Here is a 23,178-nt window from a genome sequence, read left to right as displayed (position 1 = left end):
GCTGTGGGTAAAACTCTCAAGTAGTTAGGATTATAGGCATGGGTCAAGGTGCCCAGCTTGGGCCACCTCTCCAACCTCCAACTCTTTTTGCTGTGGTTATTTTTGAGATGAGAGTTTGGAGAAATTAATGGAATGAATGAATGAAAAATGAAGGAAGGGAGGAAGGAAGGAAGGAAGGAAGGAAGGAAGGAAGGAAGGAAGGAAGGAAGGAAGGAAGGAAGGAAATTATTTGGCATTACGACATGCAGATTCAGGTACTTTGAAATACTTTGACTTACAAGAGAGGGAAAACTCTTACCTCCCAAAAGTCCCAGCTGTAAATACTAGCCTAGTCAGCATATGAATTTGGGAAGAGGAAAAGGGAGGCACACACTCAGTCGATTCAGTCTACTAAAATTTTTGTTTGTGGTTGCTTTTGAGACAGTCTCACTGTGTAGTCAAGGCTGTCCTTGAACACCCTAGGTAGCTCAGACTGGCCTCAAACTCAAAAATCCTTCTGCCTTTGCCTTCTAAGTGCTGGGATGCTAGCTCTGTGCTACCACAGTTGGTCAGTCATCTTGTTAACCCAGTAATGGAGGTGATTTGGGGAACTGAATGATGGCCATAGGAAAGAAGTATGAGCCTTTTAGAAAGGTATAGTATAGTATAATTAGTAAATTGCAGATTTTAAGTAACCTCCTTCCTTCCTTCCTTCCTTCTCTTACTCCTTCCCTTCCTCTCTTTCTTCCTTTCTTTCCTTTCTCAGGGCAGGGAATCCAACCCAGGGCCTTGCATATATGTTAGACAAAGCTCTCTATCACTCAATGTACCCCTAATTCTATAACTACTTTTTCAAGATGGCTAGCTTGAAATAGTAGACATTTAGAATGCATTTCTAGGTTTTGTCCCCTCCTAATTACCAAGGGAAAATGTATCTCATTATCTTCTGAAGCTGATCCTCTTAGAATTTACATTTATGGCAGCACATGCAGCCACATCTGCCTGTCTGACACCTTTCTTGCCATACTTCACAGAAACCTATGATGTAGGATTTCAAATGAGCTGTTTTCCTTTTGTGTGGCTTTGCTTTATTTTTTTCTCCCCCTTTCCTTGTTCCCCAGGCTGATGAGTCCTGAAAACACACTCCTACAGCCCAGGGAAGAGGAAGGAGTCAAGTATGAGCGTACTTTCATGGCATCAGAGTTCTTGGATTGGCTGGTTCAGGAAGGTGAAGCCACATCAAGGAAAGAGGCAGAACAGCTTTGCCACCGACTTATGGACCATGGCATCATACAGCATGGTGAGCCTTTGCCTCAGTAACAAATAGCCTTATAATCCTTTGGCTTACAACAGCAAGCACCTCTTTCTTACTTGTGGGTCACTGACACCTCGGTTTGGATTCAGTTTGCCTTGTTTCCAAGTTCAGGTCTGCATTTCATGCTTTTTCATTCTGAAACCCAGGCTTAGGGGCTATAATGACTTTATAAGTGTTTGACTAGAAGTTAGAGAGCAGGCAGATTTTTGCAGTGCTTCCTAAAGCTCAGATGTGTTGATGTAACATCACAACTCCTTATTCAACATGCCAAAAGCAAGTCACCTAGTCAAGTCCTGCTTGGGAAATGAATGTCCTGGGTAGGGGTAAGTGAAGATTTCCCTAACCGTGATATAAGCTGCCAAAGTGAAAAGTCAAAAAAAAAAAAAAGACTTCATAGAACTTTGACTTTCTTTATAGGGTTGAATCAGAATGATGCATTATAACGCTGGTTAAGAATTGTTCTAATTATATTTTCTTATATAATCATTACCTTAATACTTAATATATAAACATTTACAAAAACCTAATGGCATAAAACAGTAAATCTACCACACAGTTTGTACAGTTGGAAGGCTCACCCAGAAGACCAATCCTCTAGGCGTACCACGATGTCAGGTTTGGCCACTCACCCATTATGACAGAAAGACCAGTAGTGGGAAGGGCACAGACAGGCTGTGGAGAAAGTGAGTATGAGATGAAATGCAAAGTAAGTAGTTCAACTCATCTTCCTGATACAGAAATGAGATTTAGGTTGAAATAGAGAAAGAATGGGGACAGAAACAGAGAAGTATGCATAATTAAATAGTGCCAGGCAAAGTGTGGCCTGGTAGATTATTCTCTTGGTGTTGGTTCCAGGAAATCAAAAAATGGTATTGCTGTCATCCCTTTAGGGAACAATCTGCTTCCCGTGAGATGATTGATTACTTTTGATCCAGAGTGCAGTCTCTTCAGGATAAGTCATTGACCTCATTCAGGAATAGTCTACCTTTTGCGATAATGCTGTTCTGTTCTGCGGGGAGACCCGGCTATCAACCAAAGTTATTGAAGGAGAGAGAGACTTAGTAAAGGAGACAGGTATAAAATGGAGGTAGAGGGTATCAAGCTTTTGTACTGCTTTTACTAGTTGTAGTTGCTGTTACTGAGGCTTGAACTCAGAGTCTTGAGCTTACTTGGCTTCTTTGCACAGGGCTGGCACTCTACCTAACTTGGGCTATTCCTCCAGTTTAGCTTTTAATTGGAGGTCTTTTATGCGTAGGCTGGCATGGAATTGATCCTCACATCCTAGCCTCCCGAGTTGGTACATTTACAGTTATGAGCCACCAGTGCTCAGGGGCAGATATTATTTACAGACCAGGAAATGAAGGCACCAATAAGTTAATAGGAAGTATAATGGATATTAGTACTAGTAAGTGTGAACTTGGACTTGGCTAGAGTGACTGAGGTTTTCCTCCATATGTTCAGGTTAGAATTCTCTCATCTTGGCTCCAGACAGAGGAAGTCAGATGATAGCAAGTTCTTGGAGAAAACAAGCTGCTTACACTATGATGTACTGACTCCTCCTCCAGGAGAGAAGACAGAGGATACCATGAATTATTTTCAAATGATTTCCAAGTAATTGTACCTTAATTAAGTATAATTTTATAATGCTATAAACACAAGGGCCATCGAGGTCCAATGTAAAAGGTAATAGCAGGTCTTAGTCACAGAAGAATGTTTTTCATGCTTCTAGGAAGAGTCACTCTTCTATATGGAAACACTGGGGTTTCTAAGAGCGTGCCATTTTCTCAGCACAGCAGTCCATTGTTGGATGACTAACTTGGAGTTATAAAAATGTGACCGCACAGTATATGTTAGAGCTCTGGGTAAATACTGAGGAGTGTCTTAAGCAAAGCTTTCTCTGGCTAATAATTAGCTTCAGAGGTTACACATTAAAGAATGTCAGCCTGGAGGCTTTAACCAGAAGGTCTCAGAAAAGAAAAAAATAGTGGCTCCCTAAATTGAACTCAGAAGGTATAAAAGTCTGGCTCCCTTATGAAATCCCTAACTAGCTTTGTTTGAGGATGGTGAATAATGTGCTTCTTTCAAGACACAATCTGTTAGAGCAATTAACTTACATGTATATTTATGTACATGTGTCTGTGTATGCCTGTGTGTAAACTCATACGCCCACAGGTTGACCACATATGTGCATATTTATCCAATGTTTTAAATGCATTGTTATTTACCATCTAATAGAGTCTGGGCTAAATGCTTCATAGGTTTGAACATATTGGGGAGTCAAGTCCTTAAAGATACTTTCTCCCAAGGTTGCCTAGCTAGCCAGTAGCTTGGGAAGTAGCATAGTACCTTGGGAAGAAGTTTGCCTTGCTCCAGTAATAGATACAGTCAGACATGGCTGCCTGGCAAAGTAGAAACAGGAGTGATTGCAGGAAAATGGGAGCTTTAGACGCCAGCTCCATCATCAGCGGTCTACCTTTTACTTTTTCCATTCCTCATATTTGGGGTGGGGGGTTGTGAAATTAGAATCCCACCTTTAAGAGCTCTCTCCATCTTCTTCAACTACATATGTGGTATCACACTAGAAGGATTCACCATATCCTTGTACTCGTGGCTAAGATTTATTACAGTGAACAGCAGGATCAACAAGAGAGAGAAGGGAAAAAAACCACATCGGATCCAGGCTCAGCTTCCTTCTGTGGCTGAACTGGCTCCTGCCTCCAGCAGGGACGCCCATTAGCGTAAGTTCAACGTCTGTGCAGGGAAGCTCTATGGAGACTCAGAGGCCAAGGGTTTCTCTGAGGACTGCTCCCATGGACACACTGTCGGCAGAACAGAGTCTCCATAAGAAAGTAGATACTCTCCATAAAAGTCACAAGTGCATGAGCAAATAGCATGGGAAGGCTGATACAGCACAGGACAGTGCTGCGGGTGGGCAGAGGGACCTCATCAGGTAGTGTAGTGCTTAGCGAATCTTCCAACAGCCAACTTCGCAGACATTAGCCACAGGCCATCCCTGCCAACAGGGCCTGTGTAGTATTAGGGCTTTAAAGGTTACTCTTTGCTGAACAGAATTCAGATAGCTCTGGGCTTTCAGCAGGACATTTCACTTTGGTTGCTGTCCTTTGCTAGCTCTTGTAACATGATCTAGATGCCTCTAAATCATAGTAAACATTTAGAAACTCCCTGCCAGCCACTGCTGTAGCACACTGTCCTGTCATTTGTTTATTCCTCACAATAACTGTGTCAAGTATCATTCTTAGTGTGAAACAAGGTTAAGGTAGTTACTGGCAATGAGGGTTGCGAAGTGGTTAATTCGAGATTCAAATCAAGCCCGTCTAGCTGGAGAGCCTGCCACTTCACAACTAAACAAAACCGGATGCTAATTATCAGCCCCACTAGACTAAGAAAACCCTCAATTTATATTTCATCAGCTCGCAGACTGGCGGATGTTGTAAGTGTTAAAAAAAAAAAAAAGTCAGTCCATTAAATCTTCCAGATTTGCTTTCCCCAAACAAGGGACCAAGTTCTTAGGATTTTTGTGCAGCCCTTACAAGTGGGATGATACACTTCTTTGCTTCTATTCTGTGTTTCCCCCAGCTGCCTTAGCTGCCGTCCAGCTATCTAAGCCTTAAGTGGAGGGAGATAGAAACCAGATAATCATGTGGGAAAATTGCTCACAGCTGCAGCAGCTGACCCGGGATAATCAGGCTACTTCTGCCTGGCCTGGGTCAGATATTTCCTCAGAACAGCTATGATCGGAGCACTCAACAGTGTCCACACTTTTCCTTTTGTTTGAAATAGATACTTACGTTACATTTGCACTACACAAAGCAGTTTTACACGGATGGTTTTTTTCAGTCCTTCCCAGCTGCCTGAGGGTACTTAGAACTATCCCATCTACTAGTGGTTCACAGTAGCTGAGACATTGGTCTGAAAGCCAAGAAGAATTTGAGAGGCTAGATGCCACTCTCAGTAGGAACTGGTGGCATCTTTCCAGTAATCAAGAAAGAATAGCCCACCTATATCTGGAATGGCCGAGAGGAACTAATTAATTAGTTTGTTAGTTTAAAAGAAAGACAGCAGTAAGAGTAAGAATGGGAAAGAAGGAAGGTAGGAAGCATTACGGTGGTCCATACCTGTAATCCTAGCACTTGGGGGAGGTAACTAAGGAGGATCACCAGTTCCAAGCCAGCCTGGGCAACTTAGCGAGTTCCAGGCTAGATAATGAGACCTTTCCACCAACACAAAACAAACAAAAACTGAGTAGAAATATTTTCTTAGCCTATTCTCAATATATAAGACCTTACATTTTTAATGTTTTAAACATTTTAACTGATACCATTAACATAGTAATCCTGCAAAATTAGTATTAGCTGTTATAAACAGTGACATAATAACCATAGCGTGTAGGCCTATCTTTTGTCTGTTGACTTCATTTCCTTCTGATATATACACAAGAGGGTGATATACTGGGTCATATGGTAGTTCTGGTTTTAGTTGTTTTTTTTTTCTTTCCAATACCAAGAAATGAATACTATTAGGTTTTTGAGACGCCTCCGTACTGATTGCCATCGTGGTGGCACTTAGGCATATTCTAACAGCTACAAAGGTTCCTTTTTTTCTGTCTCCTGACCAACTTATGTGTGTGTTTATTTTAAGAATAGCTATTAGAATTAGGATGAAATATAATGGTATCTCATTATAGTTTTGATTTGCATTTCTCTGATGACTAACAATGCTGACATTTTTCATATATTTGTTGAACAGTTTTGTTTTTGTTGTTTTGCACAATGTATTTAGAGGATCTGCCCTTCTTTGTGTCAGATTTTTTTTTTTTTAGTTCTTTGTAAGTATAATCTTTTCAGTGGCCAGACTCTATTATAATTTTTGCTCTCTCAATTTAGAATTTCTGGGAATTTTCCCACTGTGTTCTCTTTCATGCTTTGGCTCTGTTTCCCCCTTTATTATAGCTGTATTCAAAACAAGAAGAAAAAGAGATGTAGCCAGAACTGTGTCGTAATGTAAATACCAGGGAGCAAGGTGGTTTGCTCAACTCACCTACTAAGAAGTTGGCACACATTAGCCTGTTAATCTTTAGTTAAAGGAAAACAGGCCAGTAACAACATCAAGCTTTGAGCTTTTTTTTTTTTTAAACACAGTATGAAAGGAAGGAAAGGTTCCTAGGTGCCCCATGTGGTATAATTTTCCACATGTGAGCGCCACTCACAGGGGATGGTAGTTTTTCTTGGTGAAGTGCCATCACTCTGAGCATTTCTATCCTTCTTGATATTAGGATGACTTTTTCTGATGTGGCTTGGGATCCTGGCCCCCAGTAATGTGCAGTGCTCAGGTTACCCACACATGCCCTGTTTATAAGGGTCTGAGCAAGTCTTAAGACACAAGCACATCCAACTTTATGCAACTGAAATACATTGGCCCTTTCTATTCATGGGTTCTACTTCTGTGGATTCAACCAATGGCTGTTCCAAAATACTTCTGGAAAAAACAACATTGCACAGAACTGGGCACTGGTGGCTTAATGCCTAGCAACTCAGGAAATGGAGATCCTCGGATCATGGTTCAAAGCCAGCCCAGACAGAAAAGTCTGTGAGACTCTTGTCTCCAGTTAACCATCCAGAAAACCAGAAGTGGTACTGTGGCCCCAAGTGGTAGAGTGCTAGCCTCGAGCAAAAGAGCTCAGGGACAGCACCCAGACCCTGAGTTCAAGCCTTATCACCACCACCACCAACAACAACAAACAACAGCAAAATCAAAAAACATTGCACAGGTATTGAACACTTACAGATTATTTTCTATACAGTGTGACAACCATTTACCTCATATTTACATTGCATTATTATGAGCAATCTGGAGACAATGTTAACTGTATGGGAGGATGTACACAGATTAGCTGTAAATACTATATCATTTTAGATGAGAGACTTGAGCATCAGTATGGGTGGTGGGTGAGTTCTGGAATCATTCCCAACCCTTATAGATACCAACGAGGACTATATATGTATTAAAAATATTTTGTGTTCTATAAAGTACCCAGCTTGTACTTTCCCTTGTAGTACTTACTTAGTAGCATGTGTAGGCTGGGTCTCAGGCTTATTAGAAAAGCAGTCCAGGATCTCCAGAGTGGAACAGAGGTAGTCATGGAGACTTGTTCCTCCCTGTTCCTCCTGGTCAAGGAGAAGGGAGGTGTTAACTCCCCAGCTGCTGATGAGACTTGCGCTGGACTCTTTGGCTGTGCCACTCCACATGGGGAGAGTGGGGAGGAAGCTGGGGGACAGCGAGAGGAAAAGGAGAGCCCCTCTCCTGCAAGGACTGGATGGTTGCCATTCTCTTGCCATCACTGGTCTCTTTTCTTTCATCCTTGTGTGCATCTGAAAAAACTCTTTGTGTCAGCCACTCCCCAGGGGCTCTGGACAGGGGTCCTGTTTGGGATGCAGACTCCCCTGGAACAGATCAAGAGTAGTTAGTAGACATATAGCCCTGTCATCCTTAGCGCTTTATGGTTTCTCCTGTTCCTCCTCTAGAAATCCCCCCCACTGGCCTCTCATGGCTCTTGAATGATCATTATTATTTTTTGGGGTCAGTCTTGGGGCCTGGGCACTGTCCCTGAGCTTCTTTTTGCTCAAGGCTAGCACTCTACCACTTGAGCCACAGTGTGCCTTCTGGATTTTTCGAACCCAGGGCTTCACGCAAGCTAGGCAAGCACTCTATCACTAAGCCACATTCCTCATGGCTCTTGATTCTGAGTTCCTTACTTGAACTCCCTTTCTCTTATGTGATACTCCTGTCTCCGTACATCTGGGCTGTTTTAGTTTGTTTGAATCTACAGTTTTTTTTAGGAAAGCTTCTTTCTCCTTTCCTACCCCATGCCTGCTGCTTGTCCCCACGTCATCCAAGAATAGATAAACAAATTTAAGTGAAGTGATTGGCAGCAATACAACTGGCCATATGTAAACTCAGGAGTGTGGCTGTGGGAGAGTTTAAGTTAACCTCAGGGACTTTTCTCCCTCGGCTGGCTTTGAACCATGATCTTCTAGATGTTAGCCTCCAGAGTATCTAAGATTACAAGCGTGAGCTACTGGTACCCAACCTGTATTCACCTCATTTCAAGTGCTCAGCAACATGTGTCCAGAAGCCATCTTGGAGAGCCCAGCTCTAGACCTTTTGAAGTCAGCACAGGCAGGGAAGTATATTGTGAATGTGCTTCTCATTTTTCAGGCCCTTATCTCAGCAACCTTTGTTCCTCTATGACTGTGATTCCAGACATCACTACTTTTCAGAGCCCGTTAAGACACATAGACAGCTGGTATGGCCTCAGCAGCAGCAAAGAGTCTTGTTTCTTAGCACACAGAATTCACAATCATGGCTTCTTTCTTTCCCATGTTTTGATGAGAAAACAAGCACAAAAAGACACTACTTGTCAGAGATAAAAACAGGATCAGAGTGTCTGACTACAGATACTCCAAGGTCTGAGCCATTGGTCTCCAAATGCTGTGAAGCAATTTGTGTGTGTGTGTGTGTGTGTGTGTGTGTGTGTGTGTGTGTGTGGTGTGTGTGTGTGTGTGTGTGTGGTTTGTGTGTGTGTGTGTGTGTGGTGTGGGTGTGGGTGAACATGCACGTGCGCTGGGGCTTGAACTCAGGGCCTGGATGCTATCCCTTAGGCTTTTTGCTCAAGGCTGGTGCTCTACCACTTGTACTTCATAAAGCTTTTTTCCCCCCAGAGCTGAGATTTGAACTCAGTGCCTTGCTCTTCCTCTGAGCTAAATCCCCAACCCATACTTCAGCTTTTCTGGTGGTTCATTGGAGATAGGAGTCTCATGGACTTTCCTGCCCAGACTGGCTTCAAACAGGATCCTCAGCTACTGGTTCCCAGCCTGAGAAGCAATTTTTATACTTGTTTGGTTCTTATAAAGAACAGAGACAATATTCCATAGAACTGCCAGTGTGTGGCTTCCACACTGTATTTACATCCAGTTCTTTATTGCCGTTTATTACTTAGAGCCTTGTTGAGGTCTGTTTGCAGCTTCAGTTTTATACTTTGTTAATTTTTTTTTTGTCTTTTGGTAGTGCTAGGGATGAAACCCAGGGCAAGTACCTACTAGAAAGTGCTCTATCACTAAGCTATATCCCAGCCTAGTATACATACATATATATATGTGTGTGTGTGTGTATTATATATGTGTGTATATATATGTATTAGTTAAATAAACTCAATACTGAGGTGCTTTGTAGAGCTCTGACTTTAGCTTTATACCAACAATTTCTAAAGATCTAGACTAGAGTTACAGATTCCATTCATTAAATTATGTACCTAATGTATTCCATTTGCTAGACAAAATAGTTTTGCTTTTAGGTCTCTTTGTCCTTAACAGCAAATCTGGGCTCTGAAAAACAAACCCATTTCTGAAAAACTAACCTTTATTATCACTAATAAGAAAGGCTGTTAGTATTTGGAATGCACACAGCTATTACTTAGTCATGTGTAGAGTTTGACCCCCACCTCCCTCACCTTTCTGTTTCTGGCAGTGGGACACAGAAGCAGCAGGATCCTGGACAATCACAATGCTATGTTTTGATTTTCTTCTTTTCTGTGATCTTTGCTAAAATTATTTCTCAACCTTTTTTCCGTGTTCTCCACTCAGTCAATGAAGAAAGCCTAAATGTGCAATAACCTGGTACATGTAAAGTGCTTTGTTTCAATAATATTAGCTGGTAGGACTTTATGCTCTAAAATCAATTTCCTGCTTTCACATCCTCTCCTTAATGTTAGTGTTGAGGAAGTAATTATTTTAGCCTGTGACTCATTGTTGTTATGCCTTTGGAGAGTTTTGTATCTCAAGTACCTAGCCCTGTCCTTATGTGGGGTAGACACTCATAAACAATTGCTTCATCGTCTTGAATCAAGGACTTATGCTGCTTTGGGAAATTGGTCCTTCAACTACTGTCTACCCTTAGTTGGGTATGAAGTGAGCACTTAGGACTTGAAGAACAACCCAGGTTTTCTATAAAAAATAACATTCTGCTGGGTGGCAGTGGCTCACACTCATAATCCTAGTTATTCAAGGTGCTGAGATCTCAGGATCTCAGTTCAAAGCCAACCCAGGCAGGAAAGTCCATTAAGTCTCATATCTTCAATTAACCACCCACAAGCCTAAAGTGGAGCTGTGGCTCAAGTAGTTGAGCAAAAGAGCTAAAGGATAGTGAGTACCTAGGCCCCAAGGCACACAGAAGAGGGAAAATAGAAAAGCTTTCTGTTGTAGTGATTCATTTTCAGTTCATGTTTTATTCCAAACACGTGGATAAGTGCTTAATTTTAATAGTTTATAAATGCTAGACAGTGTTTTAAAAAGAATGTAACGTACAATACTAAATTGTACCAGTGCTTGGACTCAGTGAAACCGTACTCTAGAAAAAGAAAGATAAAACTGCAAGTCCATTTCTGATTTATGTGAAGCTTATTTCCTGTTTGTGGCAGGGATATTTTACAGGTTTTTACAACAAATTTTACAACACATATTCAGTTTGATTGCCTTCTAGAAAGATGAAATCCAAAGGATAGATTTGTTAATCCTTGAAGTTCGTAACTATTTTTTCTTAAACTAATTTTAATGCTGCTTTTTTCCCTTTTAATTTTATTTTGTATTTATTTTTTGTTTATTTGGCATGGAGGAATCGAACCCAGAGTCTCATGCATGCTTAGGTAAGCACTCTACCACTAAGCCACATACCCAGACCCTATAACTACTGTTAAGCAATGTCTACAGGTACCCACTGGTCCTTTTAGAAGTCAGTAGGAGCAAAGCACTGGTGTGGCTCACGTCTGTGATTCTAGCTGGTCTGGAGACTGAGGTCAGAGGATCCATGGTTCAAAGCCATCCCAGGCAGAAAAGTCTATGAGACTCTCATCTCCAGTTAACTACTGAAAAAGCCAGAAATGGAGACATGACTCAGGTGGTAGTGTGTCAGCCTTTAGTAGGAAAGCTAAGCAAGAATGCCAGGCCCTAAGTTCAAGCCCTGGTAATAACACATACCAGAAAAAGAAAGTATAGACATCAAGAGAACATGCTGTGGTCATTTACCACCCACTGATCCTTACCAATGCCAGCCCATATCCTTATATATTCCGTGACCCAACCATACCCACTCTTGCTGCTGTGCAATGACAGTGAAGACAATAATGCTGATAATGGCAGCTGTTGATCACTTTCCGTCTATGCAGTGACCTTGATCCTGCTTCACTTTGGCCTTGGTTTATAGCTGTCTCCATGGACCCCAAGTTAGCCCCATCCTCCCAGATCTTTCTTCTTCTCATACACTAGGCATCAGCCTTATTTTCTTTAGCCTTATTTAAGCCCTATTTTTACTCTATTAGACTGTGATCCCACATGTTTTTCAAGTGTTCTGATGCAGGGAACAGCTGGTATCTACATCCCTGCCCATGCTCACTGTACTGCTGGATTTCATTCACTTATTGCATCATTCCTATTGTGGTACACCACTTTCCAGCCAACATTTCAAGGATGAAGGATGAATGAAAGTATGTGACCTTCCGCCTTTCCACTAGATAAGTAGCCCCAAATGCCTTCTGATGTTGAGCCCAACTTGTAGAGCTCAAGATGTTGTAAGTTTTTAGATAATAAGCTTCTTTATTTCTTTGTGTCTGCTAAAATTGTCCTAATAATTGTTAAGGGAAGATATGTAGCCACATTTTACACACACACACACACACACACACACACACACACATCTGTATTGTGTTACCATTATTTTGGTAGACAAAGTGACATAGCTCTTGTGCTTTCTGAAAACTGAAGATACATAGTAAATAGGCTCAGTTTTTTTTCTCTACTGAACAGTGAGTTTAGTACTCATATTGCCTCAAGTTTCTAAGCAACAAAATCTTCTCTGTTTACAAAGCCCCATCTTTCTGGCTATTTTTCCTTGATGTCTCCTTTTCTTACTTTAATCCCTTTTAACACCAAGCATGCAAGTCCACTAGAAAATTCCAACAGAGCAAAAGGGAAGGCTTGGAGATTCCCCCAAATTATAAATTGGGTGATTAAAACATTGTTAATTTTTAGGATAGTAGTGCAGCTTGCTGCACTCAGGCTGGCTTAGCCTGTGTGGGACCCTGGGTTTCAATCTATCACCACAAAAAGAAAGAAAAAGGCAGCTGCTGATGGAGCACACCTGTAATCCTAAACTGTTTATGAGGCTGAGACCTGGAGGACTAAGGTTCAAAGACAGCTGGGATCAGAAAGTCTCTAAGACTCCATCTGCAATTAAGGAGCATACAGCTTGGCTCGAGACCTGGCTTAAGTGGTAGAGCACCAGGCAAGAGTGACCAAGCTGAGTTCAAGGCTTCTGTGTTCAAGAAAGGAGGGAGGGAGGAAGGAAGGAAAGAGAGAGAAGGGGAGGGAGGGAGGGAGAAAGATAAGGGAAGGGAAAGGAAGGGAAGGGATCTCAGTGGTAGAGCATTTACTTAGCATGTGCAAGGCTCAAAGTTTGAACTCCACCCCGCAGCAGAGCAAAAACAAAGTAAAATGAGCACCTTGGGGGGCTGGGCTGGGAAGGTGGCTCAGTGGTAGAGTGCTTGCCTTGCATGCATGAGGCCCTGGGTTCGATTCCTCAGCACCACATAAACAGAATAAAAAAGCCAGAAGTGGTGTTGTGGCTCAAGTGGTAGAGCGCTCACCTTGAGCTGAAGAGCTGAAGGACAGCGCCCAGGCCCAGAGTTCAAGCCCCACAACTGACCAAAAAAAAAAAAAAGAGCACCTTGCATATGCAGTAGATTATTTACATATTAAATATAGAAAATGGCACATTAAAGGGTAGGAAGAATTAACTTTTCTTTCTTTGGGAAACAGACTATTACATGTAGCTGTGGTTTCTTGTTACTCTACTCATGAAACTTACCATGGTAAGAGATATTTTTGGCTTTTTTCTGCTGGTTTTGGGGCATGGACTTGGGACTTCTTGCTCTCACTGGGCCTTGTCTACTTACAATGGTGCTCTAACATTTAAGCCATGCCTTGAGTTCCAGCATTTCACTAGTTAATTGGAGATAAAAGGCTCATAGATTTGTCTGTGTAGGCTGGCTTTGAACCTATATCCTGACTGAGAGCTTGGATTACTCACAGGAGCTTCTGGCGCCTGGCTTTACACATGCATGCACACACACATACACACAATTTATTATAGTTAAGTTAGTTGTACAAAGGAGTTTCAGTTCAACATTGACATTCTTAATGTGTTACTTCTAAAACTTTCTATGTGTTAACACACTCTTTAGTTCTTGTTTTCCTTAACCTTCAGAAAGTTAAGTATCTTCAGTGGGGTTTTTATTAAACTCGTTCTGGATCTCTGGTTAAGAGTTCACGTTCTTCATGGGTGAAAGGTAACAGCCGAACTCATGAAAGGTCAAAGTGTTCTTTGAAAGAACCAAAAAAGACAGAAGCAATAGGTTCTGCGTAGGATCTTACACAAGCTAAGACAAGGAACATCTAATGAAAGTCAGCTGCCCTGGCAACTCCCTTACATAAATCATATTTCTTCTTGACATTGAAACTAAAAAAAGCCATTGTGAGGTAAAAGGTTTAGTTCACTCAACTAGCAAATGTGGCAGAGTGAAGTGGAGACTCAGATTATCTGACTCTAAAATCTCTGCTCTTTGTTGCAAGATACTTTCTTTCTTAATTCTGTGTGAGTGTGTATGTGAGTGTGTGTGTGTGTGTGTGTGTGTGTGTCTGTGTGTGTTTGTGTGCCAATACTGAGACTTGAACTCAGGGCCTTCCGCTCTCACTTGGCTTTTTCACCCAAGGCTGCCCCATGAACCACACCTTCAATTCTGTATTTTTACTGATAAATTGGAGATGAGAGTATCATCTGGCTGGCTTCGAACCCCAACCCTCAGATCTCAGCCTCCTGGGTAGATAGGATTACAGGCATGAGACACCAACATCCAGCTGTGAAATGTCATTTTCTAATAGTAATTTGGCATGAGTTTTCAATGAAGTCCTAGATTGTTTTGCTTTTATATAAAATGATGCCTCTTATCAGACTATAGAATTGGTCAACTTCTCAATGAGCAGTCAAATTTGTCTTCTGTCTGATGCTAAGATAGAAGGGTGTGACACTCAGCAGTTGCTCATGTGTAGAATAAATTGGTTGAACATGATACATTGATGCCATAATATGGCTCATTACCTATGCTCCAGGTTTTGGTGATTGGTTGGTTTATAGAGGATAAAAAGGTCTCAGTGTGTATCTCAAGCTGGACAGGAATATGCTACTTAAACTAAGTTGCCTTCCAATTCCACTTCATTAGGTTTTGAAGCTACAATTACATACATTTAGAATTGCATACAACACACACGGAGACACACAAATACACACTCATAGGGTGCAAGTGGCTCACGCCTGTACTTCTAGCTACTCAGGTTGCTAAGATCTGAGGATCACTGTTTGAAGCCGGCCCAGAAAGAAAGTCTGTAAGGTGGTTATCTCCAATTAATCAGCAAAAAGCTGGAAGTGGAGCTGTGGCTCCAGTGATAGAGTGCCAACCTTGAGCAAAAATGTAAGAGTCATGCTGAGGCCCTGAGTTCAAGCAGCAGTACTAGCACCAAAACAAAACAAAACAACCCAACGGCTGGGAATGTGGCTTAGTGATAGAATGCTTGCCTAGCATGCATGAAGCTCATATAAGCAGAAAAGGCTGGAAGTGGTACTGTGGTCCAAGTGGTTAAAGTGCTAGCCTTGAGCAAAAGAAGCTCAGGGAAAGTGCCCAGGCCCTGAGTTCAAGCCCCAGGACTGGAAAAAACATAAACAAACAAACCCCATAACAAACAACAGCAACAACAACACATGTGAAAGATTATGCTTATTACATAAACCCTTAATGAGAAAGCAGAAGAAGCAGGTGATACGCACTTGGCCCCATATTCTGAGAGGAGATTGGCTAGGTGGTTGGGTAAACTTTTTTCCACAGAGGGGAGATGTGGCTGTTCTTAAGGGATTAAAATGGAAATCAGTTCTTAGAAATTGAAATGGAGCATTGAAAGTAATGTCATAAATTGAATTCACATAAACTGAATGGCAGTATATAATCAGCAAATGGCAGTAACAATAAAAACAACAAGGGTGGTTGTAAAATAATAAAAGCATAATTTATTAAGTTTTTACAATCTCTTTTTCATTATGTAATAAGTAAAGCTTAGTTTAATTTAACCATCTATCTTACCACTTTTGGCTATAGATGGTCTAAAGCTGAGGAGGCAGAGGGTGGAGGCTAGTTATGAATTAAACTCTGGGTTGGTAATTAAAGCTAGAGGAAACCCGGGCTACATTAGCAGTAGAATTTCTACTTCAATTAGGTATGTCTCTTTGTAGCTGGGCATAATAGCCCATACCTTTAATCCTAACTACTTAAAAGGCTGAGGCAGGAAAAGATGTTGAGTTCAAAGCCAGCCTGAGCTACATAGTAAGACACTCTGTCTGTCTGTCTCTATATATGATATATATTTATTATTGTATTCCATATATAAATACACTTTTTCCCCTTGAAGTTCTGGCGATCTAATACTTCCTAGGCAACTGTTCTATACTGAGCTATTTCCCTAGCCCTGAAAATATGTTCAGTGTGCTTTTATGTATTATGAGATTTCTTATATTCATATTGCTTTTCTGGACTTACTTACACCAGAGCCAATATTTTATGCAATTTGAGATGCCAACATACATAACAGGTGTTAGTAAAAATAAAGAGAGTAGTACTCTTTTGCAGTTTGTAACTTCAGATACTCTTGCCAACGTCTCCTTGAGAATTTTTTAAATTAGTATATTCAGAAAAGATAGCCGAAACTGGGTGCCAGTGGCTCACGCCTGTAATCCTAGCTACTCAGGAGGCTGAGATATGAGAATCACGGTTCAAAGCCAGCCTGAGCAGGAAAGTCTGTGAGACTTATCTTCAGTTAATCACTAGAAAACCAAAAGTGGTGCTGTGGCTCAAATGACAGAGCACTTGCCTTGAGCTGAAGAATTCAAGAACAGAGCCCAGGCCCAGAGTTCAAGCCCCATGATTGCCAAAAAAAAAAAAAAAAAAGCCAGAAATTTAAAAACAACTCATCCACAACTTATAGTGTTATTGACTATAATAGTTTCTTAAATTTATGTAATAATTATAACTATTCACAAGGAAGCCAGAGAAAAGAGAGAGCCAATAAATGTAGCTATCACATCAAAATATAATTGGCTTATTTTTTTGGTCCAGATTGCATTAGGTAAATGTTAATCCAAGACTAGATTGTTGACTAAGAAAAGGCAGAACTACCACTGAGTTAAGGGTGTTTGTCTTTAAAGCCAACATTATTCATTTGGCGAAAGTGAAGACTTTATTTCTACTTGAAGACTCTGAGTCACACTAATGAATCATTAAGTTAAATGTTAATGGTCCGTTGTACTCTACTCTTATGGGAACTCCACATTCTGAAACTCCAATAAAATACCTTATAAAAGTCAAGTATCTTAAGAATTGGCACTGGGATTTTGTTATTGTTGCCTAAGTCAGGATTTCACTGTGGAGCCAACACTGGCCTCACACTCTCCATACTCTGTCTGCTTCTACCTTCCAGTGATAGGGTTATAGGCATGCACCAGCAGGCCTGTCTATTGGCAGAAGATTTAAAGGTGCTAATAAATTGTTCAAAATAAATTTTGAAAAAAATATCCATTCTATCTTCTCCCCTTAATCCTCAGGATTAATCTAACCAGAAGAATTATGCATTAACAAATGTACAATTACAACCTTAGGTTACATTTGTTGATGTTGACCTATAAAGGATGTAATGTTGTTTGTAACATGCCAAAGCAGACTGTGAATCAGTATTTTTCATTTCTCTTTTACCTATCATCTCATAAAATATTGTCAGCCTACTCAATACATGGTAGATGGCTGAAAACAGAAAAGTAGTTGTAGTATAATTGATCCTTGAATAAACATTCACTCATTAAGCATCAAACTTGGATGACATACTGTGTGATTCCGTTTCTATAATGTCCTCAAAATGATAGCGTTGTAGATGGACAGCATATTATGGAAGAAGAGATCATCATGGGGCAGAGGAGGGAGCTTCTTTGTCCTGAGAGGACAGTTCTGAATCTTGATTGTTATGGTGGCTACACAAATGTTAAATGTAATAAAGTAGCATCTATGCACACACACACACACATACACACATACATACACACACACATATGTGCTCGTGCATGTACAAATAAGTACATATAGAAACAGTGCCTCTGAATAAGGTGTGTGGCTCATGCTAGGGTCTGGGTGTGGTCTTGTACTCTAGTTGTTTATGTAAGATTGCGCCAGATCAGGAGATCTAGGTGAAGGACACCATACTGTTTGTTGTTGTTCTTTTTTTGGGGGGGGGGTCCAGTCGTGGGGCCTGAACTCTGGGCCTGAGTGCTGTCCCTCAGCTCTTCAGCTCAAGGCTAGCACTCTACCACTTGAGCCACAGCACCACTTCCGCCTTTTTTCTTTTTTGCTTATGTGGTGCTGCAGAATCGAACCCAGGGCCTCAGGCATGCAAGGCAAGCGCCCTACCACTGAGCCAACTTCCCAGCCCTTGTTGTTGATTTTTTAAGAGCTTGTGATATATTTTGTGGACCATACAACTCACCCACTTAGCATGCATTAATATTCAGTGGCTTTAGCATATTCACAGAGTGCAATCTTCATCACAGGAAATTAGAACATTTCTATCACCTCAGAAAAAAAAAAACCTCACACTGGTGTTAATATTTCCCTAGATCCTCTTGATCCTAGCAGATGAAAACAAAACAAAAATAACCAAAAACAAAACAAGCAAATGAAAAAGAAAATGTACTCTGTCTCCAGAGATTTTCTTATGCTAGACATTTTGTATGGTTTGAATCGTATGATGAATGTTCTTTGTATTAAGTCTCTGTGAGTCTATAATTATTTCAAAATGAAAAGTTAAAAAAAAAAAAAAAGCCATGCCCCGGTGGCTCATGCCTGTGATCCGAATACTCAGGAACGTGTGATATCTGAACATGGCAGTTTGAAGTCAGCCCAGGCAGGAAAGTTCAAGGAAGTCTCTTACCTCCAATTAACCACTGAGAAGCTGGAAGTAGAGCTGTGGCTCAAGTGCTAAAGCACCAGCCTTGTGAAAAAACTAAGGGTCAGTGCTCAGGCCACCCAGAGTTCAAGCCCCAGTTGTAGCGCGCGTACACACACACACACACACACACACACACACACACACACACACACACACACACACACACACACACACACACACACACACACACACACACACACACACACTATAGCTCAGTAGCAGAACATTTGCTTAGCATTTACAAGTCTCTGGGTTTGATCCACAGAACCACACACATTAAAAAACAATGTTTAGGGCTGGGAAGGTGGCTCAGTGGTAGAGTGTTTGCCTTGCATGCATGAGGCCCTGGGGGTTCAATCCCACAGCACCATATAAACAGAAAAGGCCAGAAGTGGCGCTGTGGCTCAAATGTTAGAGTGCTAGGGAGCCTTCAGCTGAAGAGCTGAGGGTCAGCGCCCAGGCCCAGAGTTCAAGCCTCCCCCCAAAAAAACCCACAAAAACAAACAAACAAAAAACAACAACAATGTTTAGCTGGGCACCAACAGCTCACGCTTGTAATCCTAGCTACTCAGGAGGCTGAGATATAAGGATTGCTGTTCATAGCCAGCCTGGGAGAAAAGTCCCCATGAGACTCTTATCTCTAATTAACCACTCAAAAACCAGAAGTGGAGCTGTGGCTCAAGTAGTAGAGCATCAGCCTTGAGCAAAAGAGCTCAGGGACAGTGCCCAAGCCCTGAGTTCAAGCCCCATGACCAACAAATAAAAAAGACAAAACAATGATTAAATAAAAGTAAAATTGAGCTGCTGCTTTGTGTCACACACTGCTGGAATCACATAATTCAATAGCAGCAGTGACCACTTGGTGTTTAAGGTAGGTGAGCAGAGTGAGGACCAAATGTAGTAAGTAACTCTACTGGGGAGACATGGACCGATAGGAAACATGGAGAGTAGACAGCTCAGGTTGCAGGTGAGGTCAGGGAAAGCTTCCCAGAGGAATTGGTGAGTATATTTTTAGTGCATGATACATGGAAAGAATTTAGGACCACGTGGGGCAGAGCGCAAACCCATGTGGCATCTATAGAGCTAAACTCTTTCTTGAGACTTTTGCCCCTGTTGGCTGCAGTCCCCTGATTGGATTGCATGGCACACAGGATGCCAGACATTCCTCCCCTGTCATTTTTTGTCCCCAGTGTCCAACAAGCACCCGTTTGTGGACAGCAACCTTCTCTACCAGTTCCGAATGAATTTCCGTCGGAGGCGAAGACTGATGGAGCTGCTCAATGAGAAGTCTCCCTCTTCCCAGGAGGCTCATGACAGTCCCTTCTGCCTGAGGAAGCAGAGCCATGACAATCGGAAACCCACCAGCTTTATGTCAGGTATGCCAGCCCTGCGATGGATGCGCCCTTGGGAAATTCTACTCTGCAAAACTTGCTATACTCATAATTAAGAAGTTTCTGTTTTTGAAAAGTCATTCTTGGGTTGCAAGCTTAAATGTCATGAGGTCATGATGGAATAATGTACTTGAAGTATAGAAAACCCTGGAAGTGTTCATTTTATGTAAATGAATGCTTTATTTGCTTTGGTTTATTTGCTGGTACTGGGATTTCAATTCAGGGCCTCCAGCTTGCTTGCTCATAGTTGGTGCTCTACCACTTGAGTCACATCTCCAGCAGGACATGGCATTTTGCTGGTTCTTTGGGCCAGCAAAGATGGCCCTAAGATGGAATCTTTTTTGGGGGGGGGGTCCGGTCATGGGGCTTGAACTCTGGGCCTGGGCACTGTCCCTCAGCTATTCAGCTCAAGGCCAGCGCTCTATCACTTGAGCCACAGTGCCACTTCCAGCTTTTTTCTTTTTGCTTATCTGGTACTGAAGAATTGAACCCAGCGCCTCATGCATGCAAGGCAAGCACTCTACCACTGAGCCACCTTCCCAGCCGACGGGCAATGGAATCTTGCGAACATTCCTGCCTGAGCTAGCTTTAAACCTCAGTCCTTCTGGATTTTAGCCTGTGAATAGCTAGGATTATAGGTGTGAGCCACTGGTGCCTTGTTTGTTTGCTTGCTTGTGAGACTTGAAGTTGCCATGTACTCCAGTTTCGATCATACTGTCTCAGCCTCTTCAGTATTATAGGCATGCACCCCTATACAATGTTTAGAATGTATACATTCTATAATGATTCCATTTTCTAAACAATAATTTTGAAAGGACTGGGGATCAATAAAGGTCTGCTGTGGGCATAAATGTTAACAATTAAAAGGCAGCCCAACATGTATCCATCATTTGTGAATGATTACAGAGTATTAAAAAAAAGATACAGGAAGCTGGTGGTTTACACCTGTAATCCTAACTACTCAGGAGGCTGAGATCTGGGGATCATGGTTCAAAGCCAGTCTGGGCAGGAAAGTCTCTGGGAAACTTTTTTTTTCCAGTTAACCACTAGGAAACCGGAAGTAGAGCACTGACCTTGTGCAAAAGGAGCCCAGGGGCAGCGCCCAGGCCTTGAGTTCAAGCCCCACGACCAAAAAAGCAAGAAAAGAAAAACAACTTTGAAAAGAAGAGCTCGTAAAGCACAGCTGCATGTGGTTGTAGGTGTAAAGCCAGTAGTTGCATGTCCACAGTTAGCGCTTGGGAATCCCCAGTGGTGGTGATTGACAGCCAGGGGCAACCTCACTCACCCAGAAAAGGGAAACTTGAAACAAGCGTCATTCCAAACAAGAGGATAGGATGGCCAGATGGGTCACACACCTGTCATCCCAGCATTCGGGAGGCACAATCAGAGGGATCACATGTTCAGTACCAGCCTAGACTTCACACCAAGACCTTTCTCAGAAAGGAGCAAGGAAGGAAAGGGGGAGGGAAGAGGAGAGGGAGGGAGGAGAACAGAGAAGGAGAGTAAAAACCAGGTGTGGTGGTGCACAGTGTAACTATGCACTCAAAAGACAGAGGTGCAAGGATCTTAAGTTCAAGACCTAGTCTACATAGCAAGACAGGCTTAAAATACAAAAGAAAAGAAAAAGGAAAAAAAAACAGTGAGTGAGCCACTTGAAAATGATAATTTCGGGCTGGGAAGGTGGCTCAGTGGTAGAGCGCTTGCCTTGCATGCCTGAGGCCCTGGGTTCGCTTCCTCAGCACCACATGAGCAAAAAGAAAAAAGCCGGAAGTGGCGCTGTGGCTCAAGTGGTAGAGTGCTAGCCTTTGAGCTGAAGAGCTGAGGGACAGTGCCCAGGCCCAGAGTTCAGGCCCCACGACCAGACCCAAAAAAAAAGAAAAAAGAAAATGATAATTTCCACTCCTCTGAAAACTTGGAATGGAGTCAAAGAATTTGTTGTCTTTGGGTTAGGAGTTTGCCAAACTAAACCCATCCTGAAATGAAAATGTCACCTTTTGGTTATGAATAGAAGCTGACAATAAGAACACTTACAAACTCTACATAGTGAGACATTTCTGTGTGCAGGCATTAGGAAAAGCTTGGCTGCATGCATTTTCTCATTTATTTCGTACCATAACCTTAGAGAAAGGATTTTTCATATCTCCCTTTTACAGGTAGAAGAAAAAGACCGAGAGCAGTTGATAAGCTTCCCCGAGGTTCCAAGGGGTGGACGGAGCTGGGACTCACCAGCTCTATCCCTCCCTAATGCCTGCTTCATGCCACCCCTCCTCGGCTCTGTAGCTTCCACATTCTTCAACACACAGCTGCGTGGAAGAGCGAATGAAGCAAGGGCTACTAGGAGAAAATAAAAACTAGCTAAAGGTCAGCAACCCAAGCCTGTGCTCCAAGGTCAACTTGGCCAGGCCTAAAGGCCCCAGAAACTGTGTCCTTTTAAGGACACACAGCAGCTGACCTATTTCCTTCCGCACTGCTACTGAGGTTTACCTGTTTCTTGAGGTGGTCCAATCAACCAGAATAGAGGATAGAGTGACTAACATCCCATAATGCCAGCAGTGGGTTGTTTGTTTCTCATGTTTCAGGTAGTGAACAGAATTTCCCCCATAGTTTCTTTCCTTCCTTATCGGTACTCCCTGTGCGACAGCCTGACTTCCCCATAGCAGGAAGAACCAACTCAGAAAACTGAAGACACTACTTTACCTAACACCTGAATAGGTGCTTTGTATTTTAAGCTCCATCTTCCAGGATGTTGAGTGCATATGGTTTAATACAAATCGGGAGGCTTACTGCTTTTATGTATGTAGTGGGGTACTGTGTGTGCACACATGTGCAAGTAAGTGTGTGTGTGTGTGTGTGTGTGTGTGTGCGTGTTTGTGTATAGGCAAGGTCTCACAATGTAGGTTCAAGCTAGCCTCACTTTTCCAATTGTACAATCCTAGGCATTCACTATCATGCCCAACTCCAGTGGGATTTTTTGTTTTTCCCCTTCCCTCACCCTCTTTTTTTGTTTTTAGGGTAGTATGAATTGAATCCAGGACCTTGGCACTTGCTAAGCAAGTGCCCTACCATGTGACCTACACTCCCAGCTCTCCAGTGGGGTATTTTCTTTTCCTCTTTTTAATTTTTTTTCTTTTTTAAATGAGTCCCTGTTGTAATCATAATTATTGCTTATTAAGGAAAATTTGAGAGAATTACAGAATCATGGGCGACTCACATATTATGTTAAATCTGTTGATGTTAAATGTTTCTCTAGACATTTCTGTGCATAGATTTGGGGCGTGTTTACATAGTTGTTATTCTACTGTACATAGAATTTTATGTCATTTTTGTACTT

General features: G+C 42.0%; 1 protein-coding gene across 1 annotated transcript in view; it reads left to right on the top strand.

Moving 5' to 3' along the window:
• The window catches only part of Deptor (DEP domain containing MTOR-interacting protein), a 133,953-nt gene that overhangs the window by 74,067 nt on the left and 36,708 nt on the right, over positions 1 to 23,178 (top strand). The window contains exons 4-5 of the mRNA XM_013032233.1: positions 1,101 to 1,279; positions 19,647 to 19,832. Coding sequence (XP_012887687.1) covers positions 1,101 to 1,279; positions 19,647 to 19,832 — 365 coding nt within the window. The remainder of the gene's footprint in view (positions 1 to 1,100; positions 1,280 to 19,646; positions 19,833 to 23,178) is intronic.

Source organism: Dipodomys ordii, unplaced genomic scaffold, assembly GCF_000151885.1.
Source record: "Dipodomys ordii isolate 6190 unplaced genomic scaffold, Dord_2.0 Scaffold151, whole genome shotgun sequence".
NCBI lineage: Eukaryota > Metazoa > Chordata > Mammalia > Rodentia > Heteromyidae > Dipodomys > Dipodomys ordii.
This window is presented reverse-complemented; position numbering and strand designations above follow the sequence as displayed.